At 34.9% G+C, this 26,145-nt stretch overlaps 1 protein-coding gene and 1 pseudogene across 9 annotated transcripts in view; one reads left to right on the top strand and one right to left on the bottom strand.

The window, feature by feature from the left end:
• The window catches only part of BDP1 (BDP1 general transcription factor IIIB subunit), a 98,194-nt gene extending 78,489 nt beyond the window's left edge, over nt 1-19,705 (top strand). For 7 of the 8 annotated variants that reach the window (XM_079143546.1, XM_079143549.1, XM_079143550.1 and 4 more), the window contains 9 exons: nt 2,587-2,737; nt 2,962-3,142; nt 5,510-5,573; nt 5,935-6,121; nt 7,052-7,262; nt 10,311-10,347; nt 11,850-12,117; nt 13,626-13,875; nt 18,309-19,705. In XM_079143546.1, coding sequence (XP_078999672.1) covers nt 2,587-2,737; nt 2,962-3,142; nt 5,510-5,573; nt 5,935-6,121; nt 7,052-7,262; nt 10,311-10,347; nt 11,850-12,117; nt 13,626-13,875; nt 18,309-18,437 — 1,478 coding nt within the window. In that variant the 3' untranslated portion in view covers nt 18,438-19,705. Of the gene's footprint in view, nt 1-2,586; nt 2,738-2,961; nt 3,143-5,509; nt 5,574-5,934; nt 6,122-7,051; nt 7,263-10,310; nt 10,348-11,849; nt 12,118-13,625; nt 13,876-18,308 lie in introns of those variants that run through there. The other variant, XM_079143551.1, reaches the window with a different exon arrangement.
• On the bottom strand, nt 14,826-17,419 carry LOC306663188 (nucleophosmin-like; annotated as a pseudogene). The gene has a single exon. The product of its transcript is annotated as a nucleophosmin-like (transcript).
• Nucleotides 19,706-26,145: the final 6,440 nt, after the last annotated feature.

Raw genomic sequence — 26,145 nt, forward strand, 5'->3', positions numbered from 1 at the left:
TAACAAAATAAAATAAAGGCATGCTGTCCATCTACAATTACAAAAAATAAATGTATGCATGGAGCACTTGGCAAAAAATAAGATAGTTCCCAGAAAAGCTTAAAATTAAAAAACAAAACTCCTGCTGGGTGCAGTGGTACATGCCTGAAATCCTAGCAGTTCAGGAGGCTGAGCAGGAGGATCAGGAGTACAAAGCCAACCTCAGCAACTTATCGAGGCCCTAAGCAATCTAGCAAGACCCTGTCTCTAAATAAAAATTTTTAAAAGGGCTGGGGATGTGGTTCAGTAGTTAAGCACCCTTCAGTTTAATCCCTGCTACCAAAAAATAAAATAAAATAAACCTTTCCTTCTTGATTTGCAGCCCCCTAGTCTTCACTTCTAGTGGTAAACTTCTACTAACAGTCTCTTATTGTAGACTTCCAGAAATGTTTTACACATGTATAAGTATATACACATGCATGTTCATGTATATACACAGGTATGTATGTGTATGTATATATATTTATATGTGCATTTTTTTAGAACAAAATTATATGCATACTACATCATATATACTGTTCATCACTTTTAAAAACAGTGGCTGTACAATTATACAGAAAATGGCTACAGTTAATGATGATACATCATGTTCTTGAAAAATGTGAACAGACATGTTATGTACTCTTATCACAAAATTAATAACTATATGAGGCAATGCATAGATTTAACCATTCCAATATGCATATCTTCTTTAAAACATGTGCATGGGTTCGATCCCCAGCACCCCAAAAAAAAAAAAAAAAAACAAACTTCATTTCTTGCTATTGCCATATTTCTTGTATAAATATGCTGCATTTGTTGATCCATTTATCTTTTGATGGGCATTTGAGATGTTTTTACCTTTTTTGCTATAATGAGTAATGTTACTAAGAACATTCATGTACACATTTTAATGTGGACAGGTTTTCATTTCTTATATACATATAAGTAGAATTTCTGGATCATACAGTATTTAACCTTTTTTTTTTTTTTTTTCTTTTTTGATGCTGGGAATAAAACCTAGCCCTTCACAGATACTAAGCATACACTCTGCCATTGAACTGTGCCCCCAGCCCCTTTATTTAATAATTTGAGAAACTGTTAAACTGCTTTCAAGAGTGATGGCATTTAAGTATGTACACTTTTTATGTTTTTATCTATCATTTATACAAAGTAAATTTTAAAAAAGGAACATCGGCACCATCTTATATTTTCATTAAGATTCTATGAGAGATTTGGTTTCTGTACATACTCCTAGGCACTTTTTATTATGATAGTAGGAATCAAACCCCGGACCCAGCACATTCTGGGCAAATACTCTACCATTGAACTATATCCCAGTGCTCACAGACACTTTTTATTATTTGTCTTTTTGATCTAGGTGTCCTTATGTGAAGTAGTATTTCCTTGTAGTTTTGATTTGTATTTTCCTGATGGTTAATGATGATGTATGTCATTTTTTCCTCCTCTAACGCTGAGGACTCAATCCAGGCTCTACCACTAAGCTACATCTCCATCCCTGTTGTGTCTTTTCATGTGCTTTTTTGTGTATCTTCTTTAGCAAAATATCTGTTCTCTGCTTATTTTTAAATTGGTTTGTCTTATTAAGATTTCTTGACCTGTGGGTATACCTCAAGGATAGAGTACATATTTACCATGCACAAGGCACTAAATTTGATTTCCCAAGTCTTTAAAGAAATAAAATAAAAATTCTTTATGTATTAGTACCTTTTGTTTTTCAAGCTTAATATATTGAAAACATCTTTTGATATAATCACACAGCCCCCTATTTCTTTCTTTTTTTTTATTGGCCCTATTGTGATATACCTGTTGACTGCTCGTCCACTTTGTTTTCTGTCTCTTTCTTTCCAGTGGCCCACTCCCTTACAGTGGTAGTAAGACCATGAAAAGCAGTGCAAACAACAGGCTACCTATATTATATTGATCTCACGTTTAGAAGATCTGGATAGTTAGCATCATTTTTTCCCCTATTTTGGAGTCACTGATTTCTGGGATTTCCCTTAATCCAGCAATGCTTCTGGTGCAGTGTGCATATGCAGTTAGTTAATTCATTATTATGCTATCTTGGGCAGCATCCAGAAACTTTCACTCTATTGACCCAAATTAGTCTGTTTATCTAGAAATATTTCCTTCCCCTTTATGACATCTTTGTCCTATAGCTCCCTCCCAAAACCTACCCTGTAGGTGGTACTAGCCGGACTTAATCTGTACTCACTTCTCTGCCTCTTTTGGGTGTGAGTTTTTAACAACAGTGTTATTCTTGATGATAGTTCTAGAGTACTGTTAGCATAAAGTAGGGGCAATTGCTGTGGCAGCCAGAAGAAAAATGTATGCAGCACAAGATTTATTAATCACATCTGTTTTACTGTTCAAAAAGCTCATTGACCCGAACCATTCTGCTGCCATGTTAATCAGTTGATTTTTGGATTAAGAGGAGTTTGGAGAAGTCACTACATAGTGATCTGTTTTTTAAAAGAGAATGTTTGTAATACAGAGATTTTAGCTGTACTGTTTTGAACTGTAACTTACATGTGTTTTTTATTTAAGAAACTGAGAAAAATGCTTCCAAAGCAACAGAATTGGAAGAGAAAAGCCTTGGGCAAGTTACAACAACAGAGAGTAAGGAGCAGAACAAATTTTCATGTGTACATGATACCAAAGGGACCAGTATTTCACAAGAAGCAAACTTAATAGAAAGGTAAGAGAGAAGAGAATCTGGAATTCAGTTCATATTCTCTTTCAACTATAACCAAAGGCTATAACTATAACAATTTGATTGAGAAAAGAGTTTTGTTGCATTAAATATATTTTAAAATTTTGAAAATCATGAAACTAGATGATCTCTGATTGCACCGATCTCTTAAAAATAATTCCATGGTGATTTTCCTGATTTCAGATAACATACTACAAACTCTTTTTCAGAAATGAAGGTCAAGAGGAGAGATCTCAAGAGGTTCAGATAGTGTCAGTTACTCCAATTGTTTCCACTGAGCAAGGACCCTACTCAATTGATTTGGGTAGGGATCTTGGTGAGAGTTCTGTTGACAAGCCCCTGAGAAAGGACACTAAAGGAGACAGTGTGCTCACACTTCCTGTGCCAGAGGTAAAAGAATGTAGATTATACCAAGGGTTAAGAGGTGTTTTTTTTTTGCCCCCATTTGAAAAATTGAAGTATAATTTGCATGTGGTAAACTTCATCCTTTTTACTTTTACAAATTACAGATATATAGTCTCATGTAACCAATATGTGAACAGTTCCATCACCCTTATTCTCTACTTGACTTTTATAGTCACCCCTCTACTTCCCCACCAGCTCCTGACAGTTACTGATCCATTTTCCCTATAGTTTTACCTTAGTAAAATGTATTGTGATAGAATTTTGGTTGAGTGTGTTTGGTCTCTGGAGCATAGAGGTAATAGAGTTGTTATTCAGCATTATTGTTAAAAAAAAAAAAAAATGCATACATAGAGAATTCATTTCTTATTTCTTATCTCCTGGATCTGAGGAGTTCATTAACAGCAAGTATTTATTGAAATATTACTACTGGGCCGGGGTTGTGGCTCAGTGGTAGAGCACTTGCCTAGCACAAGCGAGGCACTGAGTTCAGTCCTCAGCACCACATAAGAATAAATAAATAAATAAATAAATAAAACAAAGGCATTATGTTCAACTACAACTAAATATATATATATATATATATATAAATTTAAAAAAAGAAAGAAATATTACTACTGCTTGTCTGACACTGTGAGGTACTGGGAGATACATCGGTGAGAGACTGATAACCAAATGAATGATTAAACTTGGTTTGATAGATGTTTTGTTAGAGATTTTAACAGGACTCTGTAGGGGTTATCTTACACCCATTAAATTAATCTCATCTCTGGGAATGAGGCCCAGGCAATAAAATTTTCTTTAAAAAGTTCCCTTAGTGGGAGAATGCTTGATCTTCAAGAATGCTTATAACTTAGCCAATTAAAGGGAGAGGAACATGTGTAAAAAAATAAGATGAAACAGCAAGACATGTTCTAGGATAGTAAATCATTGAGTGGGCTGCTTACTGTGGTATATTCCTGTAATCCCAGGGACTTGGGAGGTAGAGGCAAGAGGATCACAAATTTGAGGCCAGCCTCAGCAATTTAGTGAGACCCTGTCTCAAAGTAAAAATTATTAAGGGCCAGAAATATAATTCAGTGGTAAAGTGCCTCTGAGTTCAATTCCTAGTACTGTGCCCCACCCCTACCCCCTAATACAATCATTGAGGCTGGCTACAGTGACACATCCTTGTAATCCCAGCGATTCTGAAGTCTGAGGCAGGAGGATCACAAGTTCAAGGCCAGCCCCATCTATTTAGTGAGACCCTCAGCAACTTAGCAAGATTTGATCTTAAAATTTAAAAAAAGGACTGAAGATGTATAGTTTAGTGGTAGAGCATTTGGTTTAGTATGCCCAAGTCTCCTGGGTTCAATCCCCAGTACTTAAAAAAAAAAAAAAAAAAAGCATGTCAGTTGCAAACATAAGCTGTCACTTCTAAATACTGTATCTTTGTATTTTCTCTCTATTAATAAAAGCAAGGGTATTCTCTTATAGAGAAGTGAGAGTACTATTCTCACAATAAGTATTATCATACTGTTTAATATCAATTAAATAATTTTACTTACTATATTGTTACCATTCAGGTTTCCCCCTTGTCTCAATGATGTCCATTAGAGCTTTTTTTGTTTAACTCAGGACCCAATCAAGACTATCACATTGCATTTTATTGTCATTTCTTCTTACTCTCCTTAGAGTAGCTCTTTTTTTGTTTGTTGGTTTGTGAACTTCACATTGTAGACTAATTTTTAGATTGCTCCACAATCTGAAATTGTTTTTTATTACCTCATTATTGGATTTAATGTTTGGGCAAGATTACTCCGTAATCTTGGTGATCTTCCTTTTGTATCACATATAAGACTGAGCAATTTGGTTAGAATGGTGCCTGCCAGGTTTCTCCATTTTAAAAGCATCTTTTCTACTTTGTATTAGTAAGTAATTTATCCAGAGAGATCTAGCAACCTATCACCCAATAATTTGGCATCCATTGGTGAATCTTGTCTGAGTCAATAATTGATGTTTTATAAAAATGAAGAAGTTTTATGATTTTAAGCACTAGAGAATTAAAATCAAGGTTGCATTTTAGAACAGTGTTAGCAGTTCTGTGCAAAACAAATTGGAGGAAACCCCAGTGAAGACAAGGAGAGCAGTTTGCCTCCATTCATATGTCATCTACATATATGGCTTGTGTGATCAGAGAGGTTGAGGGATTTGGGTCTCCCTATCTATCCTATCACTTCAAAAATCATCTCAACTGGAAAAATTGTATATGTTTAAGATAAGTCATTGCATTTTGAAGCTATCTCTTCACTATATATCACATTATCAGAAAAAATTTTAAAAACCTAACTCTTTCATTTTAATATTTTATGGCAGTGTATACCAACTAGTATTCCAGAAGTCCAACAAGAGAATGTAATCAATTCTGAAGACCTAACAGGTATAATTATCTGCTTCAGTGAAGTATCATAGTACCTAATTAGTATGATGTTTAAATTTAACTATGGAAAAATACAAAATTTTTTTAGTTTATAGTGGCCTTAACATCAAATGAACTATTTTGTATATCATTACTTTGTGAAATTATTCTTTTGGTTAGTAAGTAGTTTATCCAGAGAGATCCAGCAACCTGTCAGTTCAGTTCAGTATCCATTGGTACCACTCACTGACAATTACTTATAGTGGTGGTTAGGGGTATAATTTAGATTTTTAGTCTTATGCTCTCTTTTTAAAGGTAAAATAAATGATTTTCTGTTATTTCATGGTTTAGATTTTCATTACTAATATTTCAACTTTGATAGTGAATCTGATTGCTGATGTACATCAAGATGAAGAGGATGAAGAAGCATTCATTTTAACTCTGGTGGAAATCCCAACCAATGCTACAGAAGACTTTGCAGATGCTACTTCTCATTTAATGCCAAACCCTTTACTACCAGCACCCATATTGGTAAAATCTGTGAATACCGAAGAAATAGACGATATGAGGTAATAAATGAGTTAACTGTTTCTTCTAGGGAGAACGGTGCTTTATCAATCTATTCATATTGATTGAATTAACTATTCTCTGATAGTTATTTGTAATGGTTGTGGATCTTAAATTATGTGGTAACTTAGAGGAAAAAAATGTAAGATAGTTGATTTTATATTTGGTAAAGATGCCATTTAAATGAAAATTAATATTTTATTTTGTCAACCAAAAAATTTAGTAGTTTAGATCATAGTAACATCTATTACAAGTGCAGTTATATACACATAACTGAAGTACACATTCACAGAAAGTTGCAAAAAAAAGTAGTACAGAGAAGTAACATTTTTAATTTTTAATATTTTGTGTGGTCCTGGGGATTGAATCCAATGCCTAACACATGTTACACTAGTGCAGTGTCACTGAGCTACACCCCTGGGAATACTCCTGACCCCTTTTTTGAAACAGGGCATCACTAATTAGCCCAGGCAAATTTGCCTCAAATTTGTGGTCCTACTGCTCCAACCTTCCAAATAGTTTGCATTATAGGTGCCTGCTGCTGTGCCTAACTCAATTTTTATTTTCTTGATACTCTTTAATTCTTTAGTGTAGAACTATTATATTTTGACTACCATTGGGAAACTTAATTGTCTATGAAGTAGCATTAGAAGTTGAAGCCATTTATATTAGGAAGGTACATTTTAGATTAAAAGTTTAATTTTGTAGATATGAACAACACAAATACTTCAGATTTAATTCAATATTGGGAAGTTAAGTTGTGAGCCTTTAAGTATGAATGCAGCTCAGAACTAGAATCTTAATGGCCATGACATTGAATTTATTTATTTGGAATTTGGTTTCATTAGAAATTTAATTGGAATAGCTCAGCCTTTAACCTCATTAAATAGCTTCTGATTCATTGGTTTTATCTGTATTTTTTTTCTATGCAGTAAGAGTTTACCACTAACTACAGTACAAGTTGGTCAAGATGCCATGTGTTTATCTAATTCTGCAAGAGATGTTTCTGAAGAGCCTCCTGCTAATTTGGATCTTATATCTAGGAAAAGATTTCATTGCAGACTTGATGAAAACAACCATGTTCCTCCTGCCAAAAAAAGTTCACTCACTTCAAGAGATGATTATCAACAGTATACCTCTGAGGTAAGATAGACTGATTAGGCAAGTGTGGTGGCCATAATGGAAGAGATCTATTTCTGTTTTTGCCTTCTGGTTCTTAAAGCCTTTATAGATATATAAACTTAGTTCTGACACTTATCATCATAAATAATCTAGATAAGGCCAGTTTGGGATTATCACTTTCTATTAGTTCATTGTAAAAATCAGTCAACTTTAATCAGGAAACCTACTCTCAGTTCTGTGACATAGACTGAAAATAAGGCCAAAAGTATCATATAGATCTGGATCTTAGCTCTACCACCCAACAGATAGATCTGTAAACAAGATACTTTACCTCTCAGAATGAATTTTCAGATAATAGTTAGATAATAGTAATATCATCATCATAATGTGTAAAGTTTTCCATTGTTCTTAGAGCATCTAAGCCCCTGTATGGTCTTACCCATTTCTGTCTCTAGTCTCATTCTGTGTTAATTTCCATCTCACTTTCTGGGCACATTAGCCATCTTTCAATTTCTTGAATGCTCTATAATTCTTCTTGTCCCAAAACATTTCATTTGCTGTCCCTTCTGTATGAAACGTTCCATTGTAAAACACTACAGATTGTCCTAGCTCAGTCATCACTGTCTCAGGAAAGTCTCCATAATGTAGATTTGATACTGGTCATCATGTTGTAGGTTTCCTAGTATCCCCTTTTTTGTTTTATTTCTAATACCATTCATAATTTGTAACTATATTTGTATGTTTGGAACTATATTACATTTGTATTATATATTATATATAATATATATTATATATTGTACAAATATATATTATATTTTTAACTATATTATGGAAAATCAGTTGAAAATCTTGTTTCTTCAAAGGGAAAGCTAAAGACCAATAGTTCTTAAATGAGAACAAATACAGAGGTAGTTTCATATATATCTGATAGGTAAAAAAATGGTATCACAGATTAGTTTTTCTCTTGTTATTGATAAGATTAGACATCTTTTGATATGTTTAAGGGCCATTTATGTTTCTTTGACTATCAAATGAATATATTCTTTACACATTTTTTTAAAGGAGTTGCTGTTTTTATAGATCTGGAAGAATTTTGATACAGATATGGTAACGGGCAGCACATTTTCCCCCTATTTTTATTTATCTTTTGACTGTTTTCTCTAAAAAATTTTTGTTATTAATTAGTTATTAATTAATTAGTTATACATGACAGAAATGACTTTTCTCATGTAGATTTTATTGATTGATTGATTTTTTTTTTTTTTTTTTTTTTTCAGTACTAAGGTAAACTACTACTTTTGTGGTTTCTTTTTGTTTTTTTTTTTTTTTTTTTCCAGTGCTGGGGATTGAACCCAGGGCCTTATGCTTGATAGGCAAGCACTGTACCAACTGAGCTATATCCTCAGCCCCAATTTTTTTTTTTTTTTTTTTTTAATTAAAAAAAGTTTTTTTTGTAGTTGGAGATGGACAGATGCCTTTATTTTATGTTTATTTTTATGTGGTGCTAAGGATGGAGCCCAGTGCCTCACATGTGCTAGGCCAGCACTCTACCACTGAGCTACAACTCTAGCCTGCTATGTGACTTTTTGTTTTTATTTTAAGTTCTTTTATAGAATTCATACTTTTTTAAATTAGGTTATCCTTGATAATTTAATCTTTTTTGTTGTTCTTATTGAGTGCACTTGCTCGCTCTCTGTCTCTAAGAGAGCTTTCTGAATTTACTTATTATGTGCAGTATTCAGTTGATTCAGATTTTGTAGGTTAACAGGTATCTTGTCTGCAACTGTAATTTCAGTTCTACGTTTTATAATTCTATTTTTTTCTCTGTTCTGTTAATAGTGACTGATATAACTAAAAAATAGTATTAAAAAAGTAATCACAATAGTTGACATCTTTTTCTTATTCCTGATTAAGTGGAATGCCAACTTTCACATTTCAATGGTTATATCTTATGGCATTAAGAAAATGTCACTAGGGGGCTGGGGATATAGCTCAGTTGGTTGAGTGCTTGCCTCGCAAGCACAAGGTCCTGGGTTCAAATCCCCAGTATCACAAAAAAAAAAAAAGAAAGAAAAAGAAAATGTCACTAGGTACAGTGGTATATACTTATAATCCCAGCAACTCAGGAGGCTGAGAAAGGAGAATGAGAAGTTCAAGGCCAACTTCAGCAATTTAGCAAGGCCTTGTCTCTAACATAACATAACATAAAATTTAAATAAAGAATGTGTCTCAGTGATTAAGTGCCCTGGGTTCAATCCCCAGTACCAAAAAAAAGAGAGGGGCTGGGGAGATAGCTCAGTTGGTAGAGTGCTTGCATTGCAAGCACAACGCCCCATGCCACACGATCCCCAGCACCACAAAAAAAAAAAAAAAAAGAGAGAGAAAAGAAGGAAGGAAATGTCCTCTACTTGGGAGGCTGAGCCAGAAGGATCATTTGAGCCTACAAGTTCAAGACTAGCCTATACAACATAGTGAGACCCCCATAGACCCCCCCAACTGTATTAAAAATGTATATATATCTAGTCCATTTTATTAACTTTTTTCAGGAATGAATGATACTATTATATATGCTTTTTCTCCTAAGGTCTATTGAATTATATTTCTAATGTTGAATCATCTTCATATTCCTCAGATAAACTATTTGTGATACATTTGCTAGTCTATTGATTTGCTGCTTGTAATATTTGATTTGAGGGGTTGGATTGTAGCTTAATGGTGGAACACTTGCTTAGCATGTTCATGGTCCTGGGTTCAATCCCTAGCACCACACACATACAAAATTGTACTATTGCATTTGACATTTTTCTACTGATATTAAGTGTTTAGTTTGTATCAATATTAATGCTTGAGATAAGAGGCATTTGGCAGCTTTCCCTCTCTGGACTGTGGACCAGTTTAACAGTTGACATTTCCAGAAAAGTTTGGTAGAATTCCTATAAAACATGAATGACTATAGAGCTTTCTGGGAGATACATGCCTTCTTTGCAGAAAGGAAAGAAGGAAATGGAGGGAGGGAAATTTATTTGACAAATAGATTTCTAAAATTTTTTGTAAATTTTCTTGAAACAGGTGTGTTCAAAGAAATTAAATGTTTTTGAGGAAACAGGTGAGTGAAATAAATTTTAACCTGATTGCATTTTGCTAAGTATTTCTGATTATTTCCTGTACATTTCCAACTTGAAGCATTCTTGCTCATTTTTTAAAAAAGAATATTCATTTTATTGTCAATAGTTACTCTTCTACTAAGACCTTGGATTTGGCATGTTGGTAGCCAAAATGAGGTCCTTTTATCCTGTAACTAGTGGAAAAACATAATGACTATACAAAGATTTTCTGTAAAAGCTTAGTAACTACATTTTAGGAATTAGCTGAGTGTGTAAATGGCAGTTGTTCTTATATCTCCTTAATTTTACCCTGAATTTGTATCATTCCTCTTTTCTTCCAAGCTTACTATTTCTTAGGCCTATTAGTTCAGATATTGCTTAACCATGGCAATGGTTAAGAATTTAAAACCAGACAAAATGATTTTTTTTTTTTTTTTTTGCCGTGCTGGGGATTGAATTCAGGACCTTGTACTTGCAAGGCAAGCACTCTACCAATTGAGCTATATCCCCTGCCCCAAAAATGAATTCCTAGGAATTAAAAAAAATTAGTAATGGTGGCATCTTTATAGAGTTAGAATTACAGAATGGAAAGACTTGATGATTTGAGGTTGTTGTTTGTTTGTTATATGGTGCTGGGGATCAAACTCAAGGCCTCATTCATGCTACAGAACTGCTCTACCACTGAGCTGCTCCCCCAGATCTGGTTCTGGCTCTTTAAAGACACTTACAATGATAATACGATGTCATTGACTTAGTCTTAATTGCCCAACTTTAATTGTGAAACTGTAATCTGGTTATGGTTTCTAGCCTTTAGAAGTGTCCTAAGATCTGTTTCATCCATTTCCTCCTCTCCATTAAAAGTGTTAACAAATCATAACACACTGAAGTATTAGTGATATATCATAATGCCATCCTTAATCATGTTTTGTTTTGTTTTTTAAAAGGTGGATGTACTTACCAATTTCATTTGCTCTTCATGGAGCCTATAAGTGAGACTAGGAACAGAGCTTAGAAATAACTCTCTGAAGGGAAATTTATATTTTAACAAGAAATTTCTCATTGTTTTGTTCTAACTGCTACTGTGGGTTTTATCTACTATTTAGGAAAATAAAACTCTTTAAAGCTAACCTAACAATCCATGGGGTTTACTTTTCCACTAGACTACAGATATCCAAGTTACCACCTGTATTTTATATGTTGGTTTAGCTTCTATAGTTTAAGGAGTCTTAGATTATTTTAAAGTGATCACCCTTTCATTTGATAGTTCAAGATATATTTTTGGAAAACAATTTTTGTAGTAATACCACTATTTTATAGAATCTGTTACCGTATCTTTTACTCAGTTATTTTTAATTGTCCAAGCAACTCCACTAACTAAAATTTAGGCTGCTTTTGTTAGTTGAGGTTTGTTATAGAATATCATGCTTTTTGCCTTCAAGTATTGCAATTAAAATGTAAGTATTAATTTCAGTATACATGCTTACCATTTGTTCTTATTTTGAAGGGGAGTCTTACAAGGGACGAGGTATTTTTCCTACCTCAGGATGTGCACATGCAACTACAGAACCTCAAAAAGAGAAACTTGAAACAACTTTTCAGAATGTAGGATCTAGGTCTGTTGATAAAATAAGAGATACATGTATAGAAAAGAATATGCCTCAGTTGCCTCAGGATGAGATGGTTGTATCTGATAAAGAAAAAAGAACGGATTCTGCTTCTACGTCTGAACAAATAGGTAGCAGAACAACATCTTCAAAAACCTCACTGTCCAGGTATTATGTGCAAATCTTTAATAAATGTTCCCCTACCCCTCTGAAAAAGTATAACCTATAGATATAACACATATACAGAGATTAAATTCAGTACAAAAGTTGGTGTTTTATAAACGTCTCCTCTATCAGTAATATAAAGAACAACTGACTATTTTAGATAGAAAGTCTTAAGAATAGATTGCATACATTTTTTTCCCCAAGATTGTGGTTATTGTTTAGATCATTATGCATGCTGCCATACAGAGCTGCTAATGCACATGGTGTTGATATGAGACACAGAATTGATACAGAGGTAATACTCGAAGTTGTTTTATTGAATTCCCAAATAATGTTTCATTTTCTTTCCTTATCTCATACTAAAGAGGCAAACCACGACTTGTTTTCTATACTAAAGAGGCAAACCATCACCAAGTGTGAAATTTAAGCCCCAAACCAAACTTCTCCCGCATTGTTTTTTTCTCATATCCTAGAAGCGAGTCTTTTGAGTCATCAACAATTATTGGTTTGTCAGCAGCATTCAAAGCATTTCCATGGGACTGAGGATGTAGCTCAGTGGTAGAGTGCTTGGCCCTGCATTTAATCCCCACTATTGCCAATAAAAGAAAAAAAATTTTACATGGTGAGTTGAAGGGAGGCAACATGCACTAGCCTCCACTAAGGGGAAAGGACGTGTTTTTAAAAGGCTTATTTAATAGCTCTGTTGTTTGGATTATCTAAATTGTAGAAAGTAAAGCTCAGTGATATCTTTTCTGGCTTTAGAGAGGTACTGAAAATAGAATGAGGGAAGGAAGCATCATTGGGATTTGGATTAAAACAAGTTGAAAAGCAGTATTCTAGAACAGAGGGCAGCAAATTTGTTATTAAAGGTCATATAGTACATATTCTAGGCTTTGTGGACCATATGGTTTCTCTTGCAGCTACTCAACTCAGCTTTGCAGTTACAATACAAAAGCAACCATATGGGGCTGGATTTGCAGCTCAGTGGTAGAGTACTTACCTACCACATGTGAAGCAGTAGGTTTGATCCTCAGCACCATCTAAAAATAAATAAATAGACAAACAAACTAAAGGTATCGTGTCTGTCTCCAACTAAAAATATTTTAAAGCCATACAACAAAAAGCAATCATAGACAGATGCACATGGCTATGTTTCAGTAAAACTTATTTACACAGTCGTATGATTGGACCATCATTTGCTGACTACTGTTCCAGAGCCTTGCTTCTCTTAAGTGTCATTTGAGAACTTGTTAGAAATGCAGGACTCAGGTCATACTACCAATTCAGTCAGAATTTTTATTTTAGTTACGTTGCCAAGTGATTTATATGAACTTTTAAACTTGGGAAGCTCTGCTCCAGAGTAAGCCTTGATCTTATTGCAGATAAATGTTATGGCCTAGTGACATCGGTACTTAGTAGGAGTGTGCCATTTTAGCATCAGTAGAAAGAAGATGTTATTAAGAATATGTCTTCCTGGATATTCTTGAATATCTGTACATTTGCATTTTTAGACCTGGCAGAAGACCCCTGGGATTTTTATCTTTAATATGCTCAAAGAATAATTTGGAGTCTGATGAACCTACTCACGTCCATAGTAAGAAGCGCCTAAAACCTCTTATACCTGTATCAAGACGGAATTTGAAACGATCTAATCCACTTAATGAAGATCAGAAAAAAAATCAGGAGTCCTCTGATCTGCTTCCATCTCCAAGTGTTGTTATTAATACTCAGTCTGAGAATATTGGCAGTTCATCAGCTCAGGTTTGTGATAACTACTGTATTTTATTGTTTGTATAAAATGGATTGAATATCAGACTCAACTAGGAAAAACATGGTGCTTTTATTTTCATTTGGATATCAGAAATTATTTCAGAGCAACTCACATCAGTTTTCTCCCCCATCAAACCCTCCATCGTGGAAAAGATAAGGTATTAGATTATGAAGTTAACCTAGTTTAGTTTAGGGCCATAAATGGCCGTTGTCATTCCTTTCATCCCGTTGCTTCTGACTTGTGGAAGCAAAATGAAGCAGTGCTTGCATTTTATTTGCCTTGGATAAATGTCCTTGAATATCATTGAATATCATTGCCAAGTTATTATATAGAACAGTTATAATTATTAGCAGTATGGCAGTGCCAGTTTAATCATATCCTTGCCAGTGTTAGATATTAAAAACACTTCAAAATAAATTACTTTTTCTATTAAATATAATGATGGAGGGGTAAAAATGTCTTTTTTGATTCATTCAAATATTTATTGAGCAGCTAAGGAGGAGGAGATACAAAGGTGATTAAAACATGGTCCAGGAGATGATGAGGCATATGCACAAGTAAGAGTAATATAAGGTTCGCTGAATTCACAGCAGTCAAAAGTGCTTTAGAAAATCAAGAGAGATTGCTTCCAGCCTGCAAGTGGGTGTGGGTGTCAAACCAGGAAAGAGGATTGAGATTAAAATAGAAGACTTCAGCCTGGATTGTTGATGATACTCAGTATGGACTATATTTGTCTCTCCTTTTCCCTTCTCCCCATCTTTGGGCTTAATTTACCAGTAGTGCCCAGGGTTGTTCAATGTGCTTGCTTGCATTTTTGCTTTAATGTCTTCTACAGAACTAGGTCCTTTAGGAGTTTTTTTTTTTTTTTTTTTTTTTTTGCTGTGCTGGGGATTGAACTCAGGGCCTTGTGCTTACAAGCACTCTACCAACTGAGCTATCTCCCCAGCCCCTGTTTTAGGAGTTTTTTCCTGTTTTTTGAAGGATTCTTGACTTTTTGATCTTGGTGTTGATGGTTTTGAGTCTTTTCCATTCTGGTTTGATTTTTGTGCATTTTGGGCTGTAGTGTATCATACAGATTTCCTCACTGGAGCTTTTTCTTCAGTTTCCTCATCATCAAAATCGTCATCTTCTTCATCATCATCATCATTGTCATCTTCATCAGCAGCAAGTTTTACTTTTTTCTAGGGAACCTTACTACCACCTCCAGGGGCAGATCGCTTTCCAGACACACTTAAGAGTTCTACATCCTCCTCCTCTTTGTCTTCTGATTCTGCATCTTCCTCCACAGCTACTAAGTGCTGCCCACCAATATGCACAGGCCCTGAATCACACTTCAGCCTTAAGACCACAGGTGGTGTGATTTCAAAGCCCCCAAGGGAAACCGTTGACTGTACAGACATTTTCAATGTTGCCAATGTTACTTTAACTGGACTGCCTTCATAATTCATTGCCTCTTCTTCAACAATATGCAATTCATCCTTTGCACCAGCCCCTAAACTGACCGTTCTTAAGGATAACTGGTGTTCATTTTCATCATTATCCACCTTAAAGTGATAATGTTTGTCAGCCTTTAGTTCACAACTGAAAAGATAGTTCTGGGACCTCAGGGGGCTCATGTCCATGTCCATCGAATGTTCCATGGGGTGGTAGCACGCACTTAGGTGGGAGAGAAGGTGGACAGAAAATAGGCTGCTGCCTGAGAGAAGAGACGCGCAGGACGGAATCATGCCAGGGCTGTCGTTTCATTTTTTAATTGGCATTTCCTTAGTTACTAGTGACTTGATTTTTTTTTTTTTTTCCCATATATTTACTAGAATTTTCCTTTTGTATTTTTTGTTAGTTGTTTTTTTGATTGTGTATATCTTATGATTTAAGAAGTTTTTCTTCAGAGGTTTAAAATTTTCAGTAATCAGTTTTAAAATTTTGACTCTGTACAGCCAGGCACAGTGGCACATGCCTATAATCTAGCTACTCTGAAGCAGGATTGCAAATTCAAGGATAGCCTAGGCAACTTAGTATATAATATAAGGCAAGAATCTCAATTAAATTTTGTTTTGAATTAAGTAATATTTTATAAATGTTTCAAGACTTATAGTGTACCCAAAAAAACCAAAAGGATTTACTATGAAAAGTTCACTTGCCCATCCTTCCCAGATAGATGGTATTATCCGTTTCTGGTTTACTTTTCCAGAGCTATTTTATATAAGCTCTTTTTTCGGGGGTATATCAATGCATCCGGCTGTACCCTCCTTTTTTTTTAACTTAACAGTATGTCCTAGAAACCTTTGCAGAACAGTAAAGAGCTGCTTCTCTGTCTCTCTCTCCCTTAATTTGAATTTTTCAATTTAAAGTAATTGTAGTTTCACAGGTAGTTAGCTGTAAGAAATAATACAGAGGAGTTCCATCTACCTTTTATCTGTTTTTCCCCATTGGCAAAATGATGTTTCAGTGTTGCAACCACGATATTGACATTGCTCCACTCAAGATGCAGAACAGTTCTCTATCACCGCAAGAATCCTTTGTATAATGGTCCTTGGTAGATGCACCCACTTCTCCCTCCATTCCCTTCTTAACTTCTAGCAACTTGTTCAGCATTAAATTTATCATTTCAAGTGTGTTACATAAATGGAATCATACATCTGAAATGGCTTTTTTTTTTTCTCATTTAGAAGTTTCCTGGAGATTCTTCCAGGTGGTTTTACGTATCAATAGTTTGTTGATTTTTGTTGCTGAATAATATTCCCTGATGTGGATGTATCACAGTTTTGTTTATTCATTCAGCCACTGTAGGACATCTGAGTTGTTTTCAGTTTTTGCTTTTATGAGCAAAACTATTATGATCATTCATGTGTAGGTTTCCATATGTACATTACTTTTCATTTTTCAAGGATAAGTGTCCAAGAGTACCCTCCTTGTTTTTAATGACTGACTACATGGTGTTCCATTATTTGGTTTTACCATGTAATAATCTAGTGTCATAGGCATTTAGGCTGTTCTTAATTATTTGTTATTTCAAATAATGTGGTAATAGCTTAACTTAAAAATGACTCATTTTGCAAATATACTCATTGGTTTAATTCCTAGCAATAGAATTGAGTTGTTGAAAGGAACAATTATTCCTTTGATAGGTACTGCCTGATTGTTCTCTCTCTCTTTTTTTTTTTTTTTTTTTTTTTTTTTTTGGATAATTTTTTTTTGTCATACTGGGGATTGAACCCAGGGCCCTGTGCATGGCAGACAAATGCTTTACTACTGAGATATACTCTCACCCCTTTTTATTTTATTTGAAACAGGGTCTTATTAAGTTGCTCAGGCTAACCCTAAACTTGTGATATTCCAAGTAGCCTCAGCCTCCCAAGTAGCTAAGTTTATAAGTGTTTGCCACCATACCCAGCTCATGCTTTATTTTCTGTGACACATATATTCATATAATTTGACATTTTTTAAAAATTTGGTTATTTCTCTTTTTCATACCGATTTATAGAGGTTATTAGGGGAAAAAATGCCCTTTGTTGATGATATACTTGCTTTTTTTTTTTTTTTTTTTTTTTGCATGTTTCCTTTGTCTTTTCATTCCCACCTGGTAAACTGTGCTGTGCACATACCTTTTGCTTCTCTGTACATGAATTTATCAATTGTTTCTTTTACAGCTTCTGACCTTTGGGGTCATTTAAAAAGATATCACTCCCCTCCCAATCCAGGGTTATAAAAGTGTTTTATTTTGGCATATTATAGTAGTTTTTTTTGTGGTTGTTTTAATGTTTTTACATTTAGGTCTTTGGATTCACCTAGAATTTATTTTGGTGAGGTATAGGTCTGACTGGTTTTTCACCCTGAGGGGGTTATATAGCTGTCTTAACATCACCTTTTGAATAATCTAACTTTTCTCATGTTTTTTGAAATATAACTTAATTAGATAATAGATTTCCATATGTTATCTAGTCTTCTCTTTCATCGATCTGTATGTATTCCTGTGCCAATACTATGCTATCTTAATTTTTTATAGATTTTTAAGTGTTTGTTAAGGTCACTTTGATTTGTGATGCTTTTGGGTGCTGTTCTGTTTTATGGGTCTGTCTGTTGTTATACCAGTAATTAAAATGTTATAATTACTGATTCAACAGTGCTATGTTTCTCTCGTGTTGATTGCAATTTTTTCTTGAGAGTTAGGGTGAAGTAATGGATCCTGAGTACCTTATAATTTGCCTAATCATGTCAAGTGTTATAAATTTAGGATGCTTCCAAAGTTATAACTGATGCAACAAAAGTCACCTTACTGTTAAAGCTCTTTTGTGTTTAGGATTACGTCACTCTTTGTTGTTGTTACATGATGCTGGGGATCAAACTCAGGGCCTTTGTGCATCCTAGGTGGGTGCTCACTAGTGATATGTAAATGTTGTATTGTATTTTTATTTTTATTTAGGTTTCTTGTGATCAGCCCTTACTGAAAGAACGGAAAACTGGCCAAAACCGGGCACGTGAACGGGAGCCAACCACAGTCTCTGAATATTTCTTCAGTGATATCTTCATTGAAGTAGATGAAACAGAATGAAACCATCTTTTGGGTTTTTTTCTTCTTCTTCCTCCACCCTTTTTTTTTTTGTTGTTTTTTTTTTTTGTTTTTAAAGCATTAGTATTTCCAGAATCAATTACATCAGCAAAGCAGCATTTAGAAAAAAAGCATCACTTTATTTTTCTTTAGGTCATTTGAACATCTAATACGTTTTTATAATCAGTGGAAGACATTGCCGAAGTTCCTTTGATTCTGATTGATTCAGCATTTTGGATATACCAAACAATTAGGACTGCTTTCTCAGAAATAACTCTTGTTTACATTTTGATACTTCCTGTTTCTGAGCACACATGGACATTGGAAATATTGTGGATAAATATCTACATAAATCAGTGCTGACAGTGGAGGTTGATTGTATTTAACATTCAGTGAACTTCTTTTGTAAAGGTTTTTGTTTTTGTTTTCTTTGGGGGGGATGATGAAGGCCCTTGCAGTTGCCTCTAAGTATATGAAAGCAAATTGTGACTCTCCACTTGAGTATGGTAAAGTTAAAAACTTTTCTATTATCAACTGTATCTGACACACTCAAAAATATGTATTTTTCTAATTCATGGTGATGTACCATTAGTCCTAATTGAAGAACTAGTATTTAAATTTACTATTTATAAAGTTGATACATCAAAGAGCTTATTTATTTTTAAAATTTTTATTTAAAAGCATACTCAGTTTTAATTATATGTACCCTTCAGATTGTGGGTAAAGAAGGCATTAACAAATTTATGTTTGTCTCCTTTCCCTCTTTATTTGTAAAGATATTTAAAATGATATAACTAAAAATATTTGGGTAGTGTGTATGGTTTAAATGCTTTTTTTCCTCATAGTTTAGTATATTGACTTTGTACTGTGAATTTTTATTTTTCTTATTTCATGGGTAATCTCAGGATTTTCAGGGAGAGAAAAAACTCAACTTCACTTAGGAGACAAATTCTCACATAAAATTCAGTCTCCTGCGGGGGTGCTGTGGCTCATACCTATAATCCCAGCAACTAGGGAGGCTGAGGCAGGAGGATTTCAAATTCAAAGCCAGCCTCAGCAATTTAGTGAGGCCCTGTCAAATTTTTTTTAAAAAAAGGGCTAGGGATGTAGCTCAGTGGTTAGGTATCCTTGGGTTCAATCCCTAGTATCAAAAAACAAAAGCATGGTTGGGGTCGTAGCTCAATGGAAGAGCGCTTGCCTGGCATGTGTGAGGCACTGGACTCAATTCTTAACATCACATATAAATAAATAAAATAAAGATCTATCAATAACTAAAAAATATTAAAATAAAAAAACTCAGTCTCCTTTACACACACTCCTTAAAAAAAAAAGTTTCTTGATAGCAAACCCCCCCGCCCCATTCTGTTTAAGGAACATATAGCACAGAACATAATTGTGATGTTAAAAACAAAATAAGAACAAGATTTTATAAGGTCAACAATTAACATCAGTATGAATTTAAGTATCATTTTTATTTTTGAGATTTGATTGCATACACACACACGCACATATATATTCATTCTACCTGAGCAAATCTTTCCTGGTTCAAATTAAATATCTCAAAGGGCAGATTTATTCTGATTTTATTTGAAAAGCCTCCTAGATTGATATTATATATTAGCTCTAGAGTTATAAATTTCTTCTGCAAAATGTTTTCAAGTTTGCAGGCCAGCTGGTCTGTGTGGCAGCTCTGCAACTCTGCCATTCCGTGTGAAAGCAGCCACAGACAGTACTTGAAAGAAGGGCCATGGCTGGATTGTTTTTAGTTTAACCCTATATTAGATAGTTTTCTTACCTTGAGGTGCTGACATCTATATATATATGTTATTTGTCGTTAAAGTTATGAGTTGTGCCTATAAGTTAAAACTGTGTCCATTGTATTATGAACTGATGAGTATTTCAATTGGGAAAATATTTTAAAGTCTAGATAATTCTAGGGTTTGTATATTGAGGAAATGGTGGCCAGTTTTCAAGTTCCTTAGAAAGAGGATAATGGCTTAGCAAGTTTAACAGTGATGCTAATTTACTGAAACTTGCTATTAGAGCATTTCGTATTCATTGCCTTACAGTGAAATTTACAATTTAAGTTTTTGTCATGAGGAAGATCTCAGTCTGAGTGGAAATTCTCTATAAGTATGCATTTATTTATTTAATCAATTAATGTCACAAAATCATGGTAGTAAATCACATTGCTATTTTAATAACCTGTTTGTAAATTTTTAAAAAATCTCATTGTACTGAGTACAGTGGCACATGCCTATAATCTCAGCTACTTGGGAGGCTGAAGAAGGCATATGATGAATTTGAACCCATTGTGGGCAACATGGTAAGAACTTGTCTCAAGAACAACACAATTCATTCTGAAATTGTTAATTAGTATTAGTTTGGGTGTTACATTGCCATGACTAAATTGTTATTTATCCCTGTACAATATTTACTTTTTAACTTTGTTAACATCTACAATAAACCAATTTTATGGACAATAATAATTTCTTACTGTATAACAAGTACAGGGCATTCATTGTATAGAGAATCAAGTCAGTCAACAAATTATCCTACTGTTATAGTCTTAAAACTTACCTTGGATAAAGAGAAGTTTAATCAGTGTACTTACCTTACAAGATGGAATGATCTGTGTTAAGTCTGACTGATGTAAAGATGTTGCAAAGAATTTATTTCATAAATCTTGAAGGAGATGTGATTAAAGGTCTTTATCTTTTCCTGACTTTTGCTCCTGAACACTTAAGTCTTAGCATGTGATCAACATGATGGCTTCAAAGCCTAATTGTTGGTAAGTAATTGAGGCACCGATAAAAATATTAATATCCATTGTTTACCACCATATTATTTTTAAAAGATGCAACCATGTATACTATCTTGCTTGAAGAAGTTGTTGACAAAAAAGCAATATCTGTCATATGTAAATTTTCTTGTTCTAAAGAAAGCAGTTATGTTCTATAGATATAAATTATGTAAATAAAAAGTTATTTTATATCATTTATGTTGTATCCTTTTCTTTGCAAACAGTAAGAAAGATCTTTATTTTAGTTAACTAAAACCATTTTCAACTATAGTTTATACTTAGTTTTTTCCATAAAAATGAAGTATAGCTGGAAGAATAAATTTTTATTTTTATATGATTGTTATGAAGGAATTTTTTTATCTTGCCCCCGCTACCTCCCAACACACATACGCACACATATATATACACACACACAAAATTGGGACATGTGAGGAGTTGCTTACTTTTTTTTGTTATTTACTGCTTAAATAATGAATTTTTAGATATCAGAAGTCTTTTACTATTCCCACTTCATTTTCTCTGTAAAGAAAGGCAAATGAGAAGCTAAAAACTGATGTAACATAAACTTGGACTTCTGAAGTGTTTATTGGAAAACTTTCAGCCAAAAAATGTAGCTGAGAGAAATGTCTGTGGTGCCCAGTTTTTTATTCGGTAAGTTTCCCTTCAGTATTGCTTTCTAGGGTCAACACAGAGTGGGTTGTTTTGCAGTGACCATTCTCTGTGGCCAGTGCTGTGGATTCATCTTTAAACTGAGCCTGTACTTTTTCCACCCACAACCATAGCTATAGGTTGAGGGGTGAGAAAGCAGACAGGTTCCATGGGAGTCTGGGCCTCCAAAATTCCATTAGTGCTTCCTGAGTTTTACTTTCCTATATACTACTTCCATTTTACACTGAATTTTTTTAAAAAAAATTTTTGATGCAGTATATTTAATATAATAATGGAATTCGTTGTAAGAGATTCATACATGCACACGACATAATTGGGTCAATTTCATTCCCCAGTACCTTCCCTTTCCCTCCCCTTCTTTCTCCCCTTGGTCCCCTTCCTCTACTGGTCTCCCTTTTATTTTTATGAGATTCCCACCCACAACAGTTTTTTTTCTTTTTTCTTTTTCTTTTTTTCCTCTGTAACTTCCATGTAATGGGAAAAAACATATAACCCTTGACTTTTTGGGTCTGACTTATTTCATTTAACATAATGCCTACAAGTTCCATTTTCCTGTACACTGGAATTCTGTTGTGCATGTCCCGTTTTATAGTTCATTGGATCAAATAGCACTGCTGTATGATGGGCAGTGCCCTAGGTCAAGCATTTCATTTCTAGCTATGTTAATTCAGTTGAATACTTTGTATTTGTTTTCAAAGGTAGAATATTTTTTGTTTGTCTGTTTTGCAGTACTAGGGATTGAATCCAGGGCATTGCACATGGTAGGCAAGTGTTTTGCCCTGAGTTACATCCCCATCCTCAAAGGGAAAACAGTTTTTGACAGAGGACATGTCCTTACTCCACATCTCTAGGAGTCTGCAATGTGATTGTCCTAATGTTTCTTAGAGAACATTCTATACAGCATCTTTCCCACAGTACATCCTGAATCTGCTGAAGAGCCCTTTCTCACTTTGGAAACTTTGGTTATCACAGCTTATGAGTTATCCTGTAAGTAGGTTGGAGCAGCCTGCCCAAATATATGCTCCCTCTAAAATTCAAAGAGGACTACAAGCATGGTTGCCTACTGAAATCACCTGGCAAGTTTTGAAAAATAACTGATGCCTACGTTCTAGCATCAGAGATTATAAATTAACAAATGTGGTACTATGCCTGGAATTTCTATAAAATAGCCTTAGCAATATTTGACATTCAATAAACTGCATATGTTAAATATACAGTGAAGGTTTGACATATGTGTACATCCATAAATCATCACCACAATAAAGGTAAGATTTCCATCACGCCCCGAAGTTACCTTGTCCCCCTCTCCTTGCTGTCTTCCAAATCTCTCCCGGGTCTCTAGGTAACCGTTAATATGCTTTCAGTCACGATGAATTGTCTAGAATTTTTTTATGTGTATATGGTACTAGGAATTGAACCCAGGAGCATTTTACCACTGAGCTATATCCTCAGCCCTTTTTATTTTAGTTTTTAAAAATTTGAGATGGGGTCTTTCTAAAATTGCCCAGGTTGACTTGCAATTCTCTACTTGCAATGACTCGAACTTGCAATCCCCATTCCCAAGTAGCTGAGATTATAGGAGTGCACCACCACCCTTAGCCAAATTTTTCTTCCTTTCCTCTTCCTCCTCTCCCCCAATCCCACCTGAAGAATCTTTCTCAGGAACCCAAGAGACATGTCTTTAACATGAAATCAAGGCAGATATTGTCCTTATTTCTCAGTCCTGTGGAAGAGCAGGAGCCTAACTTCAGCTGGCAACTTACATTCTATCACAAGGATATGAAGACTTTAATTTTTCTTTGGATCAAACACAAGTAGCTACCCCATTGCCAGGTGAATTTAGTATGAACTCTTCATGACCAGGGTTGCTGCCAAGAGCCCTTACTTGAGGACTAGTTATCATTTAACTTATACATGATATGGGGTACATCTGCATGGCTATATAAAAGGTGAGATTTCTTTCTGTCTTTGCAATCTCTTAAGCATATTGCCTGGGATGTACATCACATATCAGATCTTATTGTCACTTTTATAAGTACTTGTGTGTATATACAATTCTATGAAATTTTATCACACGTATAATTCATTTAACTTCACTATAATCAGGGCACATCAACCCCCAAAAATCTTCCTTATGCTGTCCTTATGGGCATTCTCTCCTCCAACTTTATCGTCTGGCTACTACTTATCTCTTCTCCATTATTATAATTTTTCATTTGAGAATAGTGTTCAAATGGAATCAAATAGTGCAATCTGTGGGGTAAAGTTTTAATTCAATGGCTTTGGGATGTTCAAGCCCTTGGAATACCCTGCCTGAAAGTGTCTTTGAATATCTGGGGCCTTGGGCTAGCAATTTTATGGTTATTTTAGTCTGTATTCTTCAGCTTTTCTGAGTTCTGTGGTTCCTTCCAGTTAATGGTTAAACTAGAGGATGTCTTGTGTAATCTTTTTTAAAATCTATTTTGTGATGTTGGGGATTGAACCCAGAGCCTCATGAATAGCAAGCAAATGCTTTACCACTGAGTTACACTCCCAGCCCTTGACTAACCTTTTGAAATGGTCTTTTACATAATATTTTTTACAGTAGGCAATATTTATCTTATGGATTTTTTTTTTTTTTTTCCCAGTGCTGGGGATTGAACCCAGGGCCTTGTGCTTAAGAGACAAGCACTCTACCAACTGAGCTGTATCCCAGCCCTTATGCATTTTTAATTTACAAAGAATAGAGGCCTCAGGATGAAGCTCAGTGGTAGAGTGTGTGCCTAGCACGCAGAAAGCCCTAGGTTCTATCCCCAGTACTGGAAAAAAAAAAAAAAAATAGAGGTTTATTTAGCTCATGGTTCTGGAGACAAAGAAGTCCAAGAAGATGGCCCTGGCATCTGGATGTCATCTAGTAGGGCATATCAATCATAATTTGTTCATCCATTCACCTGTTAATGAACATTTTGGTTTAGAATTTTTGTGTATTACAAACAAAGCTACTACAATATTTTTGCACAACTTTGTGTATGTATGTCTACTTTTATTTCTCTTGAGTAGATTCCTATGATAAGGGTGAAACCCCAGAAGCCTCCATCACAGCTTCTAGTGCATTATCTTCTGTAGATTCCAGGGCAGTTTGGCTTAGGAGAAGGCCAGGGCATGAGAAGGATGGATACAGAGTTGAGATGACAATTTAAGGTACAATGTAGATGTAAGAACACCATACATGCCAGGCATGGTGGCACATACCTGTAATCCCAGCAGCTTGGGAGGCTGAGTCAGGAGGATTACAAGTTCAAGGCCAGACTCAGCAATTAGCGAGACCCTGTCTCAAAAAGAATGAGATGGGGCTCTCCTTGGTCCCCACTCTCTGCAAAAGGGACAATATATAGGAAGGGATGGAAATCTGGGAAAATTGCACAGAAACATTTGGGCAGATGTGGTTAAAATCAAGATTTTCAAATGCCCAGAACCCCTTGAATTTTTCCCAGGAGTGGAAGCAGCTCACCCTCATACTCATACCACCTTCCCAATTAGCCTTCCCCTGTATAAAGTCAGTCAGTCACCTCATCTGATGTATTTGCCTTATGAGCTGATGCCATTTCTCCTGGGGGCCCTACTACATCTCTTTGCCTCTGGATCTTAAAAGGAGTTAGTTATTCCAAAATAAACCAAAGAGTATTAAACATGGCCTAGAAAGAGAAAGTTGCTTGCCAATTTATATGGGCAGCAGTTAGGCAATGTGGAAATGGATTAAGAGAGTTAAAACAAAGGAAACAAAATATAAAACTGGATCAGGCTAAATGTATAAATATGGATGCAGCCATCTGGTGTAAACAACCACATACTATTTCCCATCTTCTGTAAGTGGCCTTGACACTCCTCCCACGAAGATATAGAATCTATGTCCCTTCCCCTTGAATCCAGTAGAGGACAACCAAAGTGATACTTTGTGATAAGCTAGGCAAGGTCATAATGGGTAAAAGGACACCTTATGGCATAGGTTCAGTAGCCCTTGAACTTCCACCTTCCTGCCTGCGTTTAACTCTCTCGGGTGTCCTGGAACTGATTCCCGGGCAGTTATTTTTCATGTGTTCATTCAACAAATTTAGCATCTGTCATGTACTTGGCTGGGCATAGGACAAAGAAAGTGACTCTGACAAGTTCCATAGTTCGAGAAACTAATGTGCCTTAACCACACAGTGTGATCTGAGCTACAATAGAGTTCTGCTTCAGGATAAAAGAAGTTAAATAGGT

The sequence above is a fragment of the Sciurus vulgaris genome, assembly GCF_902686455.1.
Source record: "Sciurus vulgaris genome assembly, chromosome: 6".
NCBI classification, from domain to species: domain Eukaryota; kingdom Metazoa; phylum Chordata; class Mammalia; order Rodentia; family Sciuridae; genus Sciurus; species Sciurus vulgaris.